At 41.7% G+C, this 19,005-nt stretch overlaps 1 protein-coding gene across 3 annotated transcripts in view; it reads left to right on the forward strand.

The window, feature by feature from the left end:
• septin9b (septin 9b) overlaps nucleotides 1-19,005 on the forward strand; it is a 67,199-nt gene that overhangs the window by 14,245 nt on the left and 33,949 nt on the right. For 2 of the 3 annotated variants that reach the window (XM_058640622.1, XM_058640624.1), the window contains exon 2: nucleotides 11,758-12,420. In XM_058640622.1, the coding sequence (XP_058496605.1) occupies nucleotides 11,758-12,420 (663 nt within the window). Of the gene's footprint in view, nucleotides 1-5,322; nucleotides 5,526-11,757; nucleotides 12,421-19,005 lie in introns of those variants that run through there. The other variant, XM_058640623.1, reaches the window with a different exon arrangement.

Here is a 19,005-nt window from a genome sequence, read left to right on the forward strand (position 1 = left end):
CACTATCTCACCTCATATTGTTTCTCAGATTATTATTTTTTTTGGTTGTGATAACTGAGGGAGTCATGAAAACAGCACAGGCAGTACAGGAAACTGACCGGGAAGCTCCACCTTCATTCACCCCGAGGGAGGATTTCTGACAGGTGACATTTTTCAACATGATGGAAACAAACAGGTCAAGCCAAGGGTGATCGTTCACGAGCAGTGCCACTTATGGTTAGCCAGGGGCAAAAGAGGGAACCATTGGTGTCAGAATAGAGCCAAGCTTAGTATGGGGAGCTTTAAGTGTTATTTTCACGTCTCCAAAAGCATTCCGGTCCAGTGTGACACTTTTTTTTTTTTTGAAAGACATTTAATGCAAACTGAAAATCAAGTAATTAAGCCTTAAGTTCCATAAAACATACATTTATTGTACATTCATTACAGCATGTGACGCTATTTTATATGACTATTTAAAAAAGACCAGAACCTTTATCACCTCTCAGGTTGCACTGGAAAGGGCAGGGAACCAAATATGCTAAGCTCTAATCTTCACAGTTACGCATGCTGTATGTCAGGACAGGAAGTTTGTTTGAGTGGTCAACAGCTGAGCTACCATGTGATACCCAGGTTGTGTGCGTGCAGCACCAAGATATCATGAACTCCATAGATCCATGGCTCAAATGCTACTTGTGCAACAGTTCGCTGCGCAGTGATACTATCTAAGTCTCCAAACCACTGCAGTCGTGTTGCTGCCAGCAAAAAACTGACCACAATGCTTTCAGGCCAATTTAAAAGCTTACTATGAAAGAGCCAGGGATAATGGTTTTTCCAAAGAGCTGTAATTTTAATAAAAACACATGTATACTGTTTGAACTGTGGAATAGAGGGATCTAGGTTCAAACAAACATGTATGTGCTATGGATGCCTACATTCGGTAAACGCGCGTTGCTTCTCTAAAACCCTTAGTTTCCATGAAATACTGTTTTTTTTTTTCTCTCTTCATTCATTCATCTCTTAAGTTTGTACATTGGTTTCACAACCCCTTCAACATTTCCACAGTGACGGTTTACAATAAATGAGTTTAGTTGTGCGCACATAGGTCAAGCTTTTAAAAGGTGACATTTTGTTTAGATGTAACCCGAAACCACGGACACCACAGCTCATGTGTGCAAATAGAAGTAACACTCAAATAGAGAGACTGGGTAAGTGCAACATCCTGTCAATAGTTGTTTCTGGTTCAGCTGGATTTCCTGTGACGAGATGACAAAGCAACCAAGTTTAAAAGATTCCAGGCAGCATCATATAAAAAAAAAGGAATGAATTTAAAGTGTTGATGCATTCTTGCAAGTGAAAACTGAAAAGAAGTTCAATTCATAGTGTTTCTTAAGTTTGAGAATGCCAGGAAAGGGAAGTTTTCCCCAATTTCAAAAACACATAAGATAGATAATGATAAGCCAAATATAATGTTATTATGCAGTTTTACATAACCAACGTATACATCAAATAAGAAAGGGAAGAAAAAGGTGACTTCAATCATGCATCTGGCAACTTCAATATAAAGTGACAACACTTTATTTCTCAGAATGTTTTTTTTTTTTCATGAGGATCAAGATAGTCAGGCTGCCTGGACTTATATTGATTTTATGGCTGTAGAATTGTCAAAACATGATTCTGCCCCTTTCTGCTTCTCATTCCAAGATAACTTTCTCTTTCGATATCTGGCCGTTATTTAACCGTTTAGGAATAAGCTGATGTCACAAACTTGTGACACGTCCAATCTAGTCTGTGATTGGACGGTCGTTCTGTGGGAGTCCTGAGGCCCAAAGCTCGGTTTCTCTGCTTTTCCAATATCCATCCATCCTTCCGTCTTCTACGACTTTATCCTCTACATGAGGGTGCTGTGCCAATTTGACATTGGAGCGGAAGGCAGGGTCACACCTTGGACAGATCGCCAGTCCACAGTTTTTGAGCTTTCTAGATGTCACAAACGGTCTTGGAGTTACGGTAATGACAAGTATGCATGCTAAATCCTGTCGGCGACAACAGGATAATCACAGAAGGGTTAAAATGTATTATCGGGTATCGATAAGACTAATGACTACAGCGGTTATCGGCCCAAAACACTACCGCTATATCACCATATCAGATATTGGCAAAATTGTGCATCCCTAGTTTTTTATTATTAAGTATAAAGCACAACTGTGGTGCTTCACAGCAGCGCACATTCGCGGCTGAACGATTTCGGTGAGGCAGATTTATCGTGCTATATGTAATTACCGCTGTGTTTACAGTGCTATTTCAGGGGCACCAGGACACACAGACGCAAACAAACACACCCCGTGTCCACAGTCACATTTAAGTAACCACACGTGCACAGGCACATATTCACATAATGTTACCTCTAGGACAGACACATACGTACTTACACACTCGGGCCCAGATGTTGTTTTGGAGCTCTCCCTCGTTCTGTTGCTCGGCTTTTGCCTCACAGCCAGCGCAGAGTGTGTGTCCATGTTTAGATAAATACACACTTGCTGGTGGAGGTGTGCATTTCACATACCATGTGTGCTGGTTTAATTGAATACTTGTGGCATGTGGTTTACAGTGCACTTGGGCCGGCATGGGCACTGAGGGGCCACATACTTTGTAACGTTCAGCTAAGCAGAGTATTAGGGCTGAACAATTCATTTGAAACAACACAATTGGCAAATCACAACAGTTTATTTGTTTTATATTAAATTGTTCTATGTTCTAAGCACATTTCAAAATGAAGTAAGTCAAGTTTTCAACCTCGTTTTTACAAAATGCTATTATTATTATTATAGTTTCATTGTGTAGAATTCAGGAGATGCTATCAACATAAATGAAAGACAATAATTACAATTATGTTTTCTTTCATTTATCTCAAACTAATCTTCCATGGAGTCTGCCATGTGGCACTGTGATAAAGTTGTTTAAAAAAAAACATGTGCTTTACCCATAAATCATAAACAGGTCTTGATGATTATACATTTTGAAATTTTCCTCAATGAATATTGAACTGAAGCTCACTTAAAAAAAGTTATATCACAAATTAGGGATGAGGTGAAAGGTCACAAACAATATTATTAATGTAATGAGGGGAATATTCATTCATTTTAACCCTTAGAACACTAATAGTATATTGCAATATAGTCTATTTTATTTTCATTTTCACCAACTAGATAAACTCACACCTGAGCAAAAAAGTTCTAAATTTTTTTTAAACAATCTGATCAAATTTGTGAAATTTGGAAATGCGCCACAGTTCAAAGTTCGCTTGGCTTGAACAAAAACAAAAGAAAAAAGGTCTATTTTGTCACTTCTGCACAATTATCGCTACTCCCGTTTAAAAAAAAAAAAAAAAAGCAATTTAAAAAGAATCATTACTTTGACTCAACGACACATAAGACACCCCCAGGATGTCCATATAAGGAGTTGTGTATTATTTCCATGGTAATTCACCAAGGGAGCGCCCATGAGCACAAATGGTTAATGCTTTAATAGTATTTAAAAGTAAAACACTAATGTAAACACAGGTAAAACACAGGTATGATGTACTGTATGATGCGTATTATGTGCTGTCTTACTTTATTGGTACAACAACTAATTGGACACTGTTTGACAGCGAGCTTCTCATGGGACGTTTATTTTACCCACTAAAGTTCCCGATTGATGTGTACATGCAAATACTGTGCAAACACCAGCTCCATACTCCTGTTCTTCATCCTGAAACACCTTTGCAGCAGTTTTATAAAACAACCAGACTGCACCATAAACACACAGTGTTATTCTGTGTCACTATCGACCTCGTAGGTGTTAGGGTTAGGGGCCGCTGGGTGGGCCGGGGGACCCTGTTGAATGGAGCTTTTCATTCATCTGGGATTTCCCAAGTATTTAAAAGTTTTGGCTGTTTTGTACTTTGTTTTTGGTGGTGTGTGACAGTGTCTCCTGGACGCTTGGGAGTGGAGACGGTAGGTTTCCGCTGACTTTGCTTTAATTTCTCAGTTTCGTTTTGAGAAATGGTGGGGTGTCATCTTTTTTCATGAACTTGTTTTTGTGGAAGTGGTCAAAGTGGCCGAAAGATAGGGGAAGATTTATCACAAACCTCATTTGCCGTTTTTGTCTGGACCCAAACAGGAAGCTGCAACTCACTCGTGGCCGACCCGTAATTGCAGTGCGATACCATCACTATTGCTTTGTGTCTGTGCTAGATTCCCCCCGATAAGAACGACTGCAGCACATCACATGGCGAGGCAGCTTTGATCATTTCATCACTCTCACATTATTTTATCAACACGTTTTTGAAACCGCATTTCTTTGTTCCTCAAAGAACACTCACCAAAACAACTTTAGGGCCAGTAGTGTTAACACACCCGTGACATCAAAAAGCCTGCTTGTCATCACTGTTCCTCCCAGAAGACGTCGTCAGTGCTACAACAACTTCTCTAATGTGTTGAACATGCTCAAATTCCTATTTTGTTCCTCACAATTGTCCGCGGGGCAGGTTGGTACACGAATCCCACTGTGATTGCCCAGAGGCGCTGTCGCATATCTCTAATGTCAACTTTCTCTCAAGCTTCTTGTTTTTGTCACAGAACAGCGGCTTGATCATAAGTGGATGCAACAGTTTTACGCTGCATGAGATTATGGGATGGTTCGAAAACCAAAATGCCATATCTGGACCTTTTTGCATGTCCACATTTTCATTCATTTAATGCTATTTTGTCATTTAAATCAGTTTTTAGTTAGAGAGTAAGGTTTAGATGGAATGAAAATATGCAAAATGCCTTAAGATGCAAAAAAACATGTCATTAATACACAATTTAGTGATGCCAGCCTGTTTTGTAAAGGTCGTGTAGTCGTAAACGTAAGCCTCAAACGTGGTCCTCAACTGTGATCCTCCTCCAGCTTCTTAAGTCTGTTTGCAGAACCACCGTCGTAACCAAAGGGATTTCGTGTGATTACAGGTTAACGTTGCTGAAGTGATTGTGTGACATGTCGTCCACTTTCACTGTCAGCGCTGCTCAGAGGCTGAATGAGGGAAATCAGACCTGAGAGCACCTTGAGTTGTTAAAGGGTCTCGGGGTATGACGGGGCCTGTTGTCTACGTCAGTGCCTGCGCGTGCATGCACGAGTGTGTGGGGGGCAGGGGGAAACACACACACACAAATACACACACAGAGTATAACACAGGACATGAGGGAGAAGGGGGAGTGTGTTTCTCGCAAAAGGGAAGGGAGGAGAAGGGAGGAGGCTTGCCTTCTCTCTCTCTCTCTCTCTCTCTCTCTCCCAAATCCAGTGACACAGAAAAGTTTGTTGGTGGGAAGTTCGAGAAAATTGCTCCTTTAAGAAAGTTGTGGTGCTCTAACTTTCTCATTGACTCTATTTGTGGAATTTGTTCAGAATTAACGAGTGGCTGCTTGAGTGTTGAAAGACGGAAGATTTGTGATATCTCATGACTGAAAGGATGTCTGAATCTGGAGTCAATCCACACTTGGAGGGGATTATTTCTGATTTTGAAGGTTTGTAAATTGGCTCTCCACACATTTTTACCATGGTCAGACTGACCGTTTGTGGAAAGAAGCAACATTTGTCAGACAGACTGTGTTTGTGAGCTGTGTGAATACTGACCAACATCTTTGAGGGTGTGTGTGTGTGTGTGTTGCTGTGTGTGCGCATGTGTGTAAAGTATCTTGTAGTATTCCCGTGACTGGAAGAACTGAGCATGTGTGTGTGTGTGTGTGTGTGTGATAGTTACTGAGTTGAAAACAGGGTGGTGGGCATATTCCAGCCAAGTCCCTGTAGTCTATCATCTGTTATTGATTATACCCAGGTTACGTCAATAATCAACACAAACACAGTGCAGACACTGCACTATTCCAGCACCGGATAGCTCTCAGCTTAAAGCACAGTGAGGGAGACAGTGGAAGACCTCAGGTCTAAGAGTTAACATCTGTCTAACACTTCATGCAACATTCAACAACAACTGTGTCTCTTCTTTGTTTCCCTAAGTCCTTGTGGCGCTGGCATTGATCCTTTTTTTGTCCTCCGTTTCCGCTGCCATTCATTTTTCTCTTTCCTTCCCAACTTCTTTCCTGTCCCTCCTCCCCGTCACACACGTCCCCTCGGCTACGCTTCGGCCTGATGGTCACAAGTAAGATGTTGACAGCAGAAGCCGGCAAAAGCAAACGCGGTGTACCTCGATCAGTCAAGGTAGCATCAGGTTGAAGTGTTACATTGATTTATTTAATAATCACATGACAGTTCAACTGCAAATAAGTCCAGAGTTTGAAATACAAAACAAATGAACAGTAACTGGAAAAACAAGGCAGTGTGGTGTAACATTGTCCACAGCTTTTATGGATGAAAGTGACCTCTCTGTCATTGGTGGGCTGAACTTCACACATGTAGACTACAGCACACATTGGCTGGCAGAACAGTTTTGTGCAAATGGGATGTTAAAAGTGGAAAGTTAAGTCAAAGTTAGGTATTTTAGTCCCAGGGACACACAGTAAAATAAGCAATCAATCCAAATGGTAGTAAATGAAGTCAGGTCATGGCCGGGCTACGTCCTGCATGTGCTCTGGTACTGTGCTGTCAACGATACACTGTCAGAAATTTCAAGGTGGTTTAATGTGAGCAAGCTCAACTTTAATAATAAATGTCGTCATAATTAAAATGACTTTAACTAGCAGTTTAAATTTAAAATCAGTTCAATTAAATGTGTGATCATCTTAACTGAAGTTGACTATCGTTTTAAAACAAGTGCTTGCATGTGTCATACCACCACTATCTTAACAACTGTTGCAAAAACTACAGAGAAAACACTTGAGTGAGTAAATCCCCATTTTATGCCAGATCATTGTTTTCCAGTACATTGCACTGTGCTGAATCTCACACTGAGGGCTAAATGGGCTTGAAGGGAGGAAGGTAATTTCATTGGTGAGCACATCAAAGATGTAATAATGCTCGATAGATGTGTGGACGTGTGTGTAGCTGTTATAGTGAGTGGATAATAGGAGCATCCTTAGAAACTGCACACTGAGACGATGTTATGATATGATCTTCTACGAGGAACAAAACTAACATATACTGTAAGTTACTCGGAAAGTAATCAAGAAAACTTCACAAAGGCTCTGTTGAGTTCCACTTTGTTGTAGCTGTGATTGCTAACCGAAACTGAGCTTTGTGTGCAGTCTGAGGTGTTTTGGCTGATCATCTGTTTACAAGTGTCATGTTGTTGCTCCAATTTGGAATGTGGAAGCAGAGAGGAAATTGATGTAGAAACAAAGAAGAGTGCATGTGTGGTGCAGTTTCAAAACCTGCAGCAGAGGCCAGTCAGTGTGTACATGTCATTCTATATTAACTTTACATAATTATGTGTAATATAGTAATATAATCCCATACAGCTACTGTATAATTAAGTTAATTAGTTAGTTAATTTAAAAATGTTTTAGTGTTTATTAGTGTTTCATAAGTAAAAAACAATGCTTGGTCTGAACATTTTCAATTCTGCTCTGAGGTCACAGAGCTTGAGTTAATCCCACTCTACCTTTTGTCTTGGTGTGTGTGTCAACAGGTGTTAAGTGGAATGCAGCCACTCGCTTTATACCTTCTCTGGGCACTGATGTAAATCAATCTGTTCATGAGCAAGATAGTTAACCAAAGCTTGATCAAAGGAACAGAACAAGGCTTTACCTGTCGAAGGTTATAAAGCCTGAAGCTAAGCACCAGGCCAGTTATTTAACAGCTGCCTGAACTTAACTCTGTGTGTGTGCGTGTGTGTGTGTGTGTGTTCGTGCAATCGAGGTGAAAATGGTTTATTGGGAGCCTCAACTTTGCAGAAAAAATAATATTGTTACACAACCTCTGCCGCAACTTCTTCCATTGTCTCTTTTTACTCATTTTTACACTTAACAAGCCTGAGTGGTTATCTGCTGCTCTGGCCAACACCCTGTATCCAGCACATACAGAGTCATTGAGCTGTGCTGCCTCTGCTTAGCATTAGAAAACAGGACACCAATATTACAATTTCAAAATCACTTTCCTGTATAACTTCTTCTCCGGACATAACGCATGAGTCAAACACAACTATCTTTAGTGACACGAAGGACAAGGAGTCCTGTATGAGATGGTCTGGTCTTCACAGAGTCCTGGTCTTAACGTCATGGACTTAACACGAAAAGGCAGAAGACACAGAACCAACCTCAGTCCACAAAGGAGCTCTGACAAGGTCTTCAACGTCCTTGAAATATGCTTGCTAAATAATTAGAGAAAACATGCATAGATGTCTGAGTAATTACATTATTGAGTTAGTGTTTTTTTCCCCCCTTCCTTCTGCACGATGTATAAAAACAAAAAAATGAATCAATCTTTATTTTTAAAGATCATTATAAAGCATTATCCTGCATGGACGCTGTACCATCACATAATTCCAGCTGCAACGGGGATGATAAGTGGCACTTTTGTCTTGAACTGTTTTAACCTCCTCATTTGTCACACTGCAAACTTTGTTTCTCACACTCTCCTTTCCCCTCCTTTCTCCCGCTGTCCATCTTGTCTCTCCGTTTGGATTCCTCCCTCTAACTCCTGACTATACTTTATTAGCGCATCCGAGCCGGGATGATACTGACGGTGTGTGTTCATTGGTCAGCGTGTCCTTGACTAGGAACTGCAGATGATAAAGCGGCAGCACCTGGTCCGTATTAAAAACAAATGATGAAACAATGACATGACATTAGATTTCCTTCATATTTGTTTTCGTTGCACCAGTAATCCTCGGGCTATTGTCAGTGCTGCATTATCTTCCCACACTGATACACAGTGAGGTGCTGGACACTGAGCGACAGAATGATAAGTCGTGGAAGGACCCGGGGAGATGAGGCTCCTGGCTCCTGTTAATGAGGTAGACTGGACCTCTAGTTTTCTCCAGCTCATTGTCTGGGAATGCTGTTTTACTGGGAACGATATTCCATCCATATGTCAATCCCACATTCATGCACAAACACTTACAATATTCAGGCAAAGACTATGTCCTTTTTTTTCACATTTTGCTTTAGCTTAATACAAAAAAGAGACACGATTGACCGCATTAAACAGAGAAAGTGTGGTTTATGGGTTGAGTGATTGATTAAGGCTGAAAGATTCACACTGATTTCTGCCCTTAAATCACGCAGACTTGTCCTCTGCTCTAGTCACAAATACTTCGTTAAGTACAAAATTCACATATCTGTACTTTACTTTGTTATTTGTATTTCTAGCAACCTTTACTCCACTACATTTCCTCTAACTATCTTTGTTACTCATTTCTACCAAATACAATGAGAAGAAGACGAGTTGGTCTGTATTTTTATGGAGCTTTTCTCGTCTTGATGAGCTGCTTTACACTACAGTTCTGCCATTCACCCGTCATTCATACCCATTCACATGAACAAGCAACTGGCAGTGACGCGGTGTCACTAATAAGAATCTGAACTCCCATTTGTGAATTGGACAGCGCAATGTTGACATTTTGCAACCAGAAATACACAGAAGCAACTACAACCATGCACCTAATGGTTGATACCAGCTGTCAATCACACTAATGTCTACTTATAAGTGCTGAACCACCTGAAACTAGTGATTAAGACATTAACTCCTCAGGAAATTGTTCATCTCACTTCCGGATTCTCGTCATCTAGCAAACCGGAGGACTACGTCCACTTTTTATGGGTGGTTCACACATTTACCGCTCATCAAATCTGTGAAATAAAAGTCTGGCCTTGAAGTGCAGAGACTCCCGGAGATGATCTCTAAGACGTTTGAGTCTTAGAGATGCTTTGAGTGCATCGCAAACTTTCAGCTCCTTATGAAACCCGCAGGCCGATTCTGGCAGACAGACTTATTCTCTGGCCAAAGTTGAGAGTAGCCACAGCCTTGGAATCGTAAAATCAAGACGGAGGAAAAGCAGGGGTAACAAGCACACAGTCCAGAGACGTTGTAGATGTGGACATCACTTGCAAATTTGAGTTTATTTTCATATGTAATTATTTTTGTGTATCATGTATTTTAAAGCTGTTTCATGAACAAACTGGTACAAAATAAGCACAAGGACTGTGAGAAGATGAAGTGGGTATGTGTGGCTGTTTAATGTGTTTTGACTTTTAACACGAAAGACTCTTTGTATGGTTATTAAAACAAATCAGCACATCATGTACGTACTGCAACACTATCTGAAGTAGCTACAGCTTGCCCTTACAGCCTACAGTACTTTGCAATGAAAAGAAAGCCACAGATGAAAAGGTAGCCATGCTTCAAGGTCTACATTGCCAGTGTTCAGGGAGGGATGGGGGTTAAAGAGATTAAGAACACAAATCACTGTAAACTGTGAGACGTGGGAGCCGGTTCAGTTGTTCATGTGGTGAACGAGAATGACCTTGGTGTGCTCGACTCAGATAAAAAAAAGAGAGAAATTCAGGCTGCAGCCTGAGTTTTTGTTAGGGGGTAAATTGTATCAAATGTCCACCGTGTTGGAGTGAAGCAGTAAATTAGATTAGTGGTGCCGGCTGATGTGCGTAGGGAGACGGCTTTGATGTGATTGTGTTGAGCTTTGCATCCGCTAACGTTGTTTTGGCTTTATGCAGAGAGCAGTGGGGCTGGGACATGGCGCTCGCTCAGAGGGTGTAGCTGCTTAAGAATAAACACATATACATTCCCCAAACTCATACTCACTCGTCTTTACAAGCCCTTTGAACAGAACTACATATAGTTGCACAAAGTAAAGTGGTGCAGACTCACCACAGGCCACAAACGGATCAAATAATCAAATTGAGTTTTGGATCATTGGATACGGTGTATGATCTTGTATGCGTGAGCGGACTGGTCCCACTAGTTTGTCATTACGATAGCAGCTCCTGGCCGCTGGCTTGGCACAGCAAGTCCATAATGGGAGTTAAATTCAAGTCGACTTAGAGCCAGTGAACTCTTCCTGGGGGCGATTCCATCCCTCGGCATCTTCGTCTTGGACGCGGTGCTATTTTCTCACACCACAGCCGAGGGGAAGGATGCTCCTCTATCTCCGTGCTCGTGTTGCTCATGAACAAAATGCTCAGCTGTGCGTTATAACATGTCGTGTAAAACACTACACAATTGTATAGGGTTGTGCGCCTCACCCGGCTCATCAACTTAAACATGTTAAACGCTGCAATAAAAAAAACCAAAAAAAAAAAACCTGCTGAATGCAATATAATGAGTTATGGCTTCATTTCTTTTGTTTTGCTGTTTTTTTTGTGTTGCCACCAAAATTGCCAACAACGTGTTAGGCTACCCCACCCTCAAACCTCAGGCCTTTTACTGCTTTGATTCTGCTCCTAATGTCTTTCAGAGGAACAATTTGCTCTGTTTAATGCTCACTTATTTGGTGTGACCTTTTTAATAAACATGCTATGATATTGTTCCCGCCGCCTGTAAAAGCTTTATAGGGGAAAGTTGAACACATTTTTTGGTTAAGAGACTGGAAATCAAAAGACTGAATGTGCTTTGAAATGTTGTGCAGTGATAAAGACGCAGTCCTGGAAAGTAATGTGATACATTTACTCCGAACTTAAGCAGTGTCCACTTGGGGGCATGTTCTGTATTTGCTCTGTAAGTGCATGAATTATTATAACGTCTCCAGCCTTCAAGAGACAAAGCATCACATTAATCACACATAAACGTGGAGGATTAAGAGATCGTCTTCTAATGTTGTCTAATGTTGTCACTGTCCTTTACACGCAGCTCTGAAGAGGTCATTCGAGGTAGAGGATGTCGACACTTCCGCTCACTCGTCCCCCGGCTCTCGTCGGACGACCAGCTCCCCTCACCGCAACGCCATGTCACCTACCAGCATCTACTACCGTGACCTTGGCACGGCTGCTGCCAACAACAACAACAACCTCAACTACACCCAACCTCGGTCCATTATGGGTGGAGGAGGCTCCAAGACCCCCGAGCCTGTGCCGCGCCGCTCTGAACTTTCCATCGACATCTCCTCTTCAGCCAGCAAGCATGTGGATAACATCACCAGCCCCGCTTCTGCACGCTTTGTGGCCAGCAGTGCCCTGAAACGCCCTGATGTCCTGGGCCACTCTAAAACCCCCGACATGAGCCACAAGAGGGAGGTGACATTTGCCAAGCCATCTTCTGACTCGTCAGTGATACGGCGCAATGAGGGCAACAATAACAACGGGACCAGCCGGACCCCCGAGCACAATCATGCTCGCAAGTTTGAGCCCCCCAGTCCGGGGGATATACGTAAACCTGACATCAGCATCACCAGAGCTCCTCCTGAGAACAACGGCCACCACCCACACCATCCCAATCCACACCACAACACCATCGTGACGACCTTCCGCTGCTCCTCACCCAGCCATGCTGGACGCAAGTCTCCGAACCCTGACAGTAAGTTTGCTCCGACTATGTTGGCCTGTATGTCACAGTCACACCTCACACCGACCGCTGCTAATACTGCTGAGGATTTGAGTGCAACAAAGAAGCATGAATCTGTCATTTCCTGGGAAAGCGGTGAACAAAGTTTATTTTTCTGTTTCATATGATAAAGGCTGTCTGCTCACTCGACCTGAGAGTCTCTCTGAGCTCCAGAAAACAAGTGTGGCTGCTTTCAAAGCTGCTCGCCTGCTTTGGAGCTTCATTCATAGTTGCAACCAACATAACAGCACACACAGTGACAGACAGAAGCAGTCTTGTGTGAAGTACCTAAAAGGGATTACCGTGGTAGAAGTTGAAGTAGAAGAAGGTAGAAGATAGAAGGTTGTGGGTTCAAGTCTTGTCTCTGCTAGTCTACGTATATGTGTCCTTGAGCAAGACACTTGCAGCATGTGAATGGGTATGAAAGATGACTGAATGGCAAAACTGTAGTGAGTAATGAGTAACAAAGATAGTTAGAGGAAATGTAGTGGAGTAAAAGTTGCTAGAAATACAAATAACAAAGTAAAGTACAGATATGTGAATTGTGTACTTAACGTAATTGTGCTTTGTTACATTCCAACACTGGACAGAAGAAAGAAGTCTGGTTTGTGTTGACAAATCATTACAGCTAGAGGGTACTTATTATGGACAATATTGTATAGAATGAGGAAAAACTTTATACTTTATGATGTTTATATATAATTGCTCTTATATCTCACATAGATCTCATAAAATCTGTTTGGCTTCATGCATATAATCTGAATCAGACCCTCATAGTGTACCAATTAAGCAGAGCAGTGTGTCAGTGCTCATTACCTTGTGTGTTGGCTTCAGCAATGTTTAATGTAGTTATGTCACAAGTGGAAAATAGAGTAAATGGTTTTTGCTCAGGTTAAAATGAATTACATTTTCCAAAGCAATGAGAAAAAGGGCAACTTTTCACCCATGGCTGTAGAGTGAGCTTATACTTAAACCTCACTCACTTACAAAAAACAAAAAACATTGTCACATTTTCCAGATTTCCTCTCGTACGCACTCTCATTTATTCAAGCCTTTCCTTCTTACTTATTATCCTCTGCTCCGTCTCCACTCACACTGAGGTAACAGGCGGACCCATGTATCAGATCTCTCCGGCCAGCAACAGGAGTGGCTTGTTTGATTAATTTGATGTCTGTCAGTAACACAAGTAAGCGTGTCCTTGGAGGCTTGTCTGTCAGAAACAGCAGACTGTCTGTCTGTACTTGTGGTCATCCATGTCTGTTCTTAATGCAGAATCGGAGACGGTGTGGGTTTTTTTTTTTTGTGTTATGTGATGAAAGTTTAACCTTGGCAGCACTACAACTGTATACAGCAGTTAAATAGTAATTGGCGTTAGAATTACTGTACATGTGCATGTGCAGTGGAGATATTCGGCCAAAGGGTTACTGTGTTTTTTTTTTTTAAATAACACGCACTCGCTCTTGAATACGTCTAAACCAACAATTACACTTTTGTAAATGATTAAACAGCATGATGATTAATAGTTTACTTATTTACACATTAACATAAATGTAGGTCATTATCTCACTCACTCACTCACTCATTGTATAACCCTTTCACACGAGGGTCGGCTGACATAGGGTGAAAGGTGGGGTGCACCCTGCTACAGGTCGCCAACATACAGTCTCTGACCTTCTTGCTGTGAGGCAACAGTGCTAGCCACTACTGTGCCGTGTGGCCCCCTCATGGCATCATGTGAAACTTAAACCCGATGCTTTGATAACACACGCAGCTGTTGCGGCGCAACATCATTCTGCAGAAATGTTTGTATCCGCAGCTGATGGAAGTTAGTCCAAAATTCACTCTTGTGTTTGGTCTCTATTAACGCCCGAGGGACACATCTGGCTCAGCAGTATACTAACTGTGTCCAGGTTGTGTACAGTGAGCTTTTCCATGCTATTTTGCCACAAACATCTGCCTCCTGCAGTGAAATCTAAAACAATGAGTGATGAGAAAAGAAAAAAAAAACGTTGCACAGCACCACTTAACAGCTTATGATGTTCTGGAGGTTTATGTGAGCTGCTGATCCATGTGTGATCCCATTACCCTGGTTGTCACATTAAAAATATTGTTATAGCCTCTCTTAGAATCGCTGCTCTGCATTATTTTGTCTTAAAGGGACAGTTCAGGTTTGTTCAAGTGTGGTTGTACAGATGGACAGAAAGACAGACTGAATAAAGTGCCTGTAATAAAAGTTTATGATATCCTGAGGATAAGTTTGCTGTTTTTTTTCTTGAGGTGAGACGGCCTGTTCCTGCTGGAAACTGTAGATGGTCACATTTTTTTCTTCCCCTGCACCAAAGTACAAAGAAAGAAATCTGTGATTTTGTATATTATGACAGACATGCCGTTTTTAATCCACTGCTGCCTTCAGTGTTTTAAATTCTTTGTTCAGATTTACCTAAGTGGCACAAATTTACCAAACGTGGCGGCTCCTTTGTCCTCGGCCTTTGGTTTGGGTCGAGTGAGCAGTTTGTAAACCTTAAAAGTGGGGAACGTATTCTTAAGATATCACAGACTTAAGCCGACATAGACCTGATTGGGTGAGCCCTTTTTTTGGCAGCCATGTTGTCAGTGAGAGCAAATGTCCAGGTCGGTTCACAGACCCGGCAGCTTGCTCTGCGAGGTCACTGTTGACATTTCAAAATAACCCCAACTATACCTTTAAGTTCCTAAACTAGACCGCAAAACAGCCGTTTAAAGGGAAAACTGTGTCTGAATCAGACTGAATAAATCAATGTCCTCACATTAACCACCGATTTCATAATTAGCTCTTGATGAATCATAATGAGGGTGAGTTTTCCTGATGATGTCGGTCATTTGAGGTTTTGTACTTTGTACTGGCTCTAAGCCGAAATAGCAAAACAGCACTTTGTCATGTGGCCATTGTTTGATCAGCATATTTCCCACAGTATGTGTTAACACTGTCCTCATGTGTCGTGTTGTTCTCCTGAATAACATCACTCATTTATCACCTGTGCCTGTGCTGAAGGTTTCACACGCCTCGCTTCTTTAGGCTTTATTTTTGAATGCGGAAGTAACTTTTGGATCTGACTTCCTTATTTGTTGCGGCACTTCCGGTATCCGTTTCCTCCACTTATCTGTGAACGGAGCGAGTCTGCTTTTGTGACAATGTTGTGCAAAGACTCTTAACTGTCGATAACAAATGGAAATGGCAGCTTGGTTCCACATCAGTGTAATATTAGAGAGTATGAAAGTATCGCTCTGTGTGTGCGGTTGATTGGATAAATCAAATGACGTAATGAATTAATAAACGTTGGCAATATAATCAGGTTTAAATTACACCACTGTATCAATTTATCACTTGGGACACCAACTCGGACCGTGAACAACACTTAATCATATTTAAGTAGCCACTTCTCTGGTGAAGTCTCCGGTTTGTCCGTATGAACCCATAAAAAAACACATTGGCTGGTTGGCACAGGATGAACAAAAAAAAACCAATGTACAGAGATGGACTTCTAAAGGTTTATTTCAACAAAATGAACAGACATAGGAGACGCATCAGTGACTTCTCCAGATTTAAGTCTTTTGGCCACAGCGCGATTCCTTATTCCTCAGAGGAGGAGGAAGAAGTTTGTACAGCGCTTTGCATCCACAATCCTGCTCCGTTAAAGCCTTTCACTTAAACTGACTGCTGTCATAGCAACCCCTGACTGCACACATGATCCCTGTTTTTAGAAGCAATATTATTTATCAAAGTTGTCGTGCCTGCTGCCGACAGCTACGAACAGGAAATGTCAAACCAGAAGTCTCTGACATGAATCTGCTGAAAATAAAAATCTGTAGATCTAAGTTCACTGCTGGCCCCACATAGTATAATGTGGACATAGACCATCTCCATTGGTAAAGAGGAAAAATGTGAAATTGTTGTGTTGCCAGGATTAAAACATTTCTCACATTTCGACCACATGTTGTCAACTTGTCACAAGCGTATTTGATAAGGTTTCCTGCCATTCAGTCTTTCCAAGAGGAAATGACACGCACACACACACACACACACACACACTCTAGCACAGCTATCCTTTTAAGGACTCGCATTGACTTCCATTCATTTGGACTGTTTATGTCCGAAAAGGAACTAAAGTAACGTACACTAACACACACACACACACACACACACACACACACACACACACACACACACACGTAGAGTATCCTGTGCTTCCTGTCTTGTTCTGTCAGTGCGATTGTTTTCCCCCCCTTTAGTGTGACCTCACTGCAGTGCACTTCCTCCATCTGGGCTCATGTGATCCACGTCAGTCAGCTTCCGCACCAGTATCCTCCTTTACTGTGATCACGGCAGAGAGTGAGAATCACTGCTATGTTGATGTTCAGCTCGGCCTGAGAGTGTAAAGTAAACGCTGTTGTTATGAACCAAAGCCAGGCAGTCACTTTGATGTCAAAACAGCATTCACATCTTTTGGCTCCAGCGTGAAATCCATCTTTACAAACCAATATCGCAATCAAGCACCTCCTGAGTGAAATAAGTTTGGATTCTTTTCACAGACTTAAGGTGTCAAAGTGAATATGTCAAGCTGAAATCCACAGAAAACGCGTACATGTGTGTAACTGCATGAATAATAGATTCCTGGATTTCCGATTCCTGCAAAGTGAAGCCATGAAATTGACTTTGCCGTTTGACTTAAATGAACTGTGATGCAGCTTGAAGCGCTGGCAGCGCCGCAAGAGTCTCTGGTGTGTGTTGTGACTTTAAACTGATGAGATAAGTGACGGTTAAATTGCTGTAGCATATTTGAAGGAAAACATGGATATCAGGGTTCACTTCAGGCCACAGACACTAGACTTGCTCTGATGTCTATCTCTTCTGCTCCTGTGTCTTCAGCCCAGATGGTGACCCTTATCTTGACAGACAGGCCTGCTGTTCATCAATCCATCGCACACTGTCGAACAAGCTCTATCTCACATCTCACGGGCAGAACCACCACCTGCAGTCACAAATAGCACACGTTCTTATCACTTCCTGGGCCACTTTTTTGAAATGAAGAAAGTTTGTTTCACTTGGATTCGGTCGGACGCCGTTATTTCTAACTACTGTCCACGTGAAAGCCCACACAGTAGCAGAATGATACACAAAATAACTCGTTCCCCTTTTGTCGCGTCCTTTTAATCTTCTACTGGATCTATACTTAACTTGACACTTACTGAAAATAGTGTTGGGTGAAGCTTATTGACGTATACTTGTGTACTTTGTTAGCTTGTGTCAGTACACGTTTTGAATAAATATAGATTCTTATGGTGTCACTCTCAGCTACAGAACAGTAATGCGTTTTTAAAGAGTCACTTGACGTCGTGCAGTTGTGTCCTCGCGTTGACCGAGCAGTCTCCGTGTGCCGAGCCGGAATTTCCTCTATTTTTGCCTAAATAAACAGATTATCTTGTAGTGCATTTATTTTCCCTAATGGAGGTGTAGTCATTGTAGAGGAAAGAGCAAGTGAAGCTATTTGTCTCTTATTTGGACTGACCTTCTGAAATTAGGGAGGAGGAGCCTGTGGTGAGCAGTGGGTGATTTGTCTCTGCCTGTCCATAGGTCAGGAAAGGGCGCGCACACACAAACACAAACACACACACACACACACACACACACACACAACCAAACTCACTTTCTCAACCTCTTCTTTTTTTGTCTTACTTTTGTTACTTTTGTCACCGAAATACTTACACAAGCACATACACACATCCAGGCAGCCTCAGGCGGAGGCATATCTGAGGTCAATCCTCTCCCAGTGTAATTACCCTGGACTGATCCCAGACCATTACTCAGTGTGACCTGTTGGCTAATTACCCAAAGAAAAAAGAGAGAGAAGGAGAGGCAAAGAAATGCCAGAGCAGGATTTTGGCCAATACCCTTTTTGGTGGGGGAACAACTAAGGACAACATTATTTAGAAGTTTCATTATGTAGCAGCATCAAGAAGCCGAGCAGCAGTCGCACATACTCTGCCAAAGTTCATAAAATACCCGGGACCTAAATCTCCCCGCCTTATTCTCAGCTCTGTGTTTAGTTATTGACACTATTAAAACATGATGGTGGAAGAGGAAGAAGAAGAAAGAAAAAAAAAAAAACAAGCAAGCCTAAGGGCGTATACAAAAATCTCCCTAATACACAACAATTCAGCAAAAAGTGTAATCAATCACAAATATCAGACAACAATGTTCATTTTAGTACTTTTTAAAGGGATTACATATTTTAAACTGCTTTCAAGATGAACTTTATTTGTTATATCTAATTCCTATTTTCCTTAATATGATCACATGACGATCATCTTGAATTATCAGCGATGTGACAAGTGTCACTTCTTCTTTACTTGGCTCTGACCACACACTGTTCATGTACTTCCAAAGCTGGCCACATGGAGGCAGTGTGTGACAGTTAAATATCCAGAAATACAGTGAGCCTGGCAAGCAAGTGGGGGAAAAGGCTAAATTCCCTGTTGTTTTGGAACCATTTTAAGTTACAGTTCATATATAGAAGTAAG

Source organism: Solea solea, chromosome 10 (genome assembly GCF_958295425.1).
Source record: "Solea solea chromosome 10, fSolSol10.1, whole genome shotgun sequence".
Classification (NCBI taxonomy): Eukaryota; Metazoa; Chordata; class Actinopteri; order Pleuronectiformes; family Soleidae; genus Solea; species Solea solea.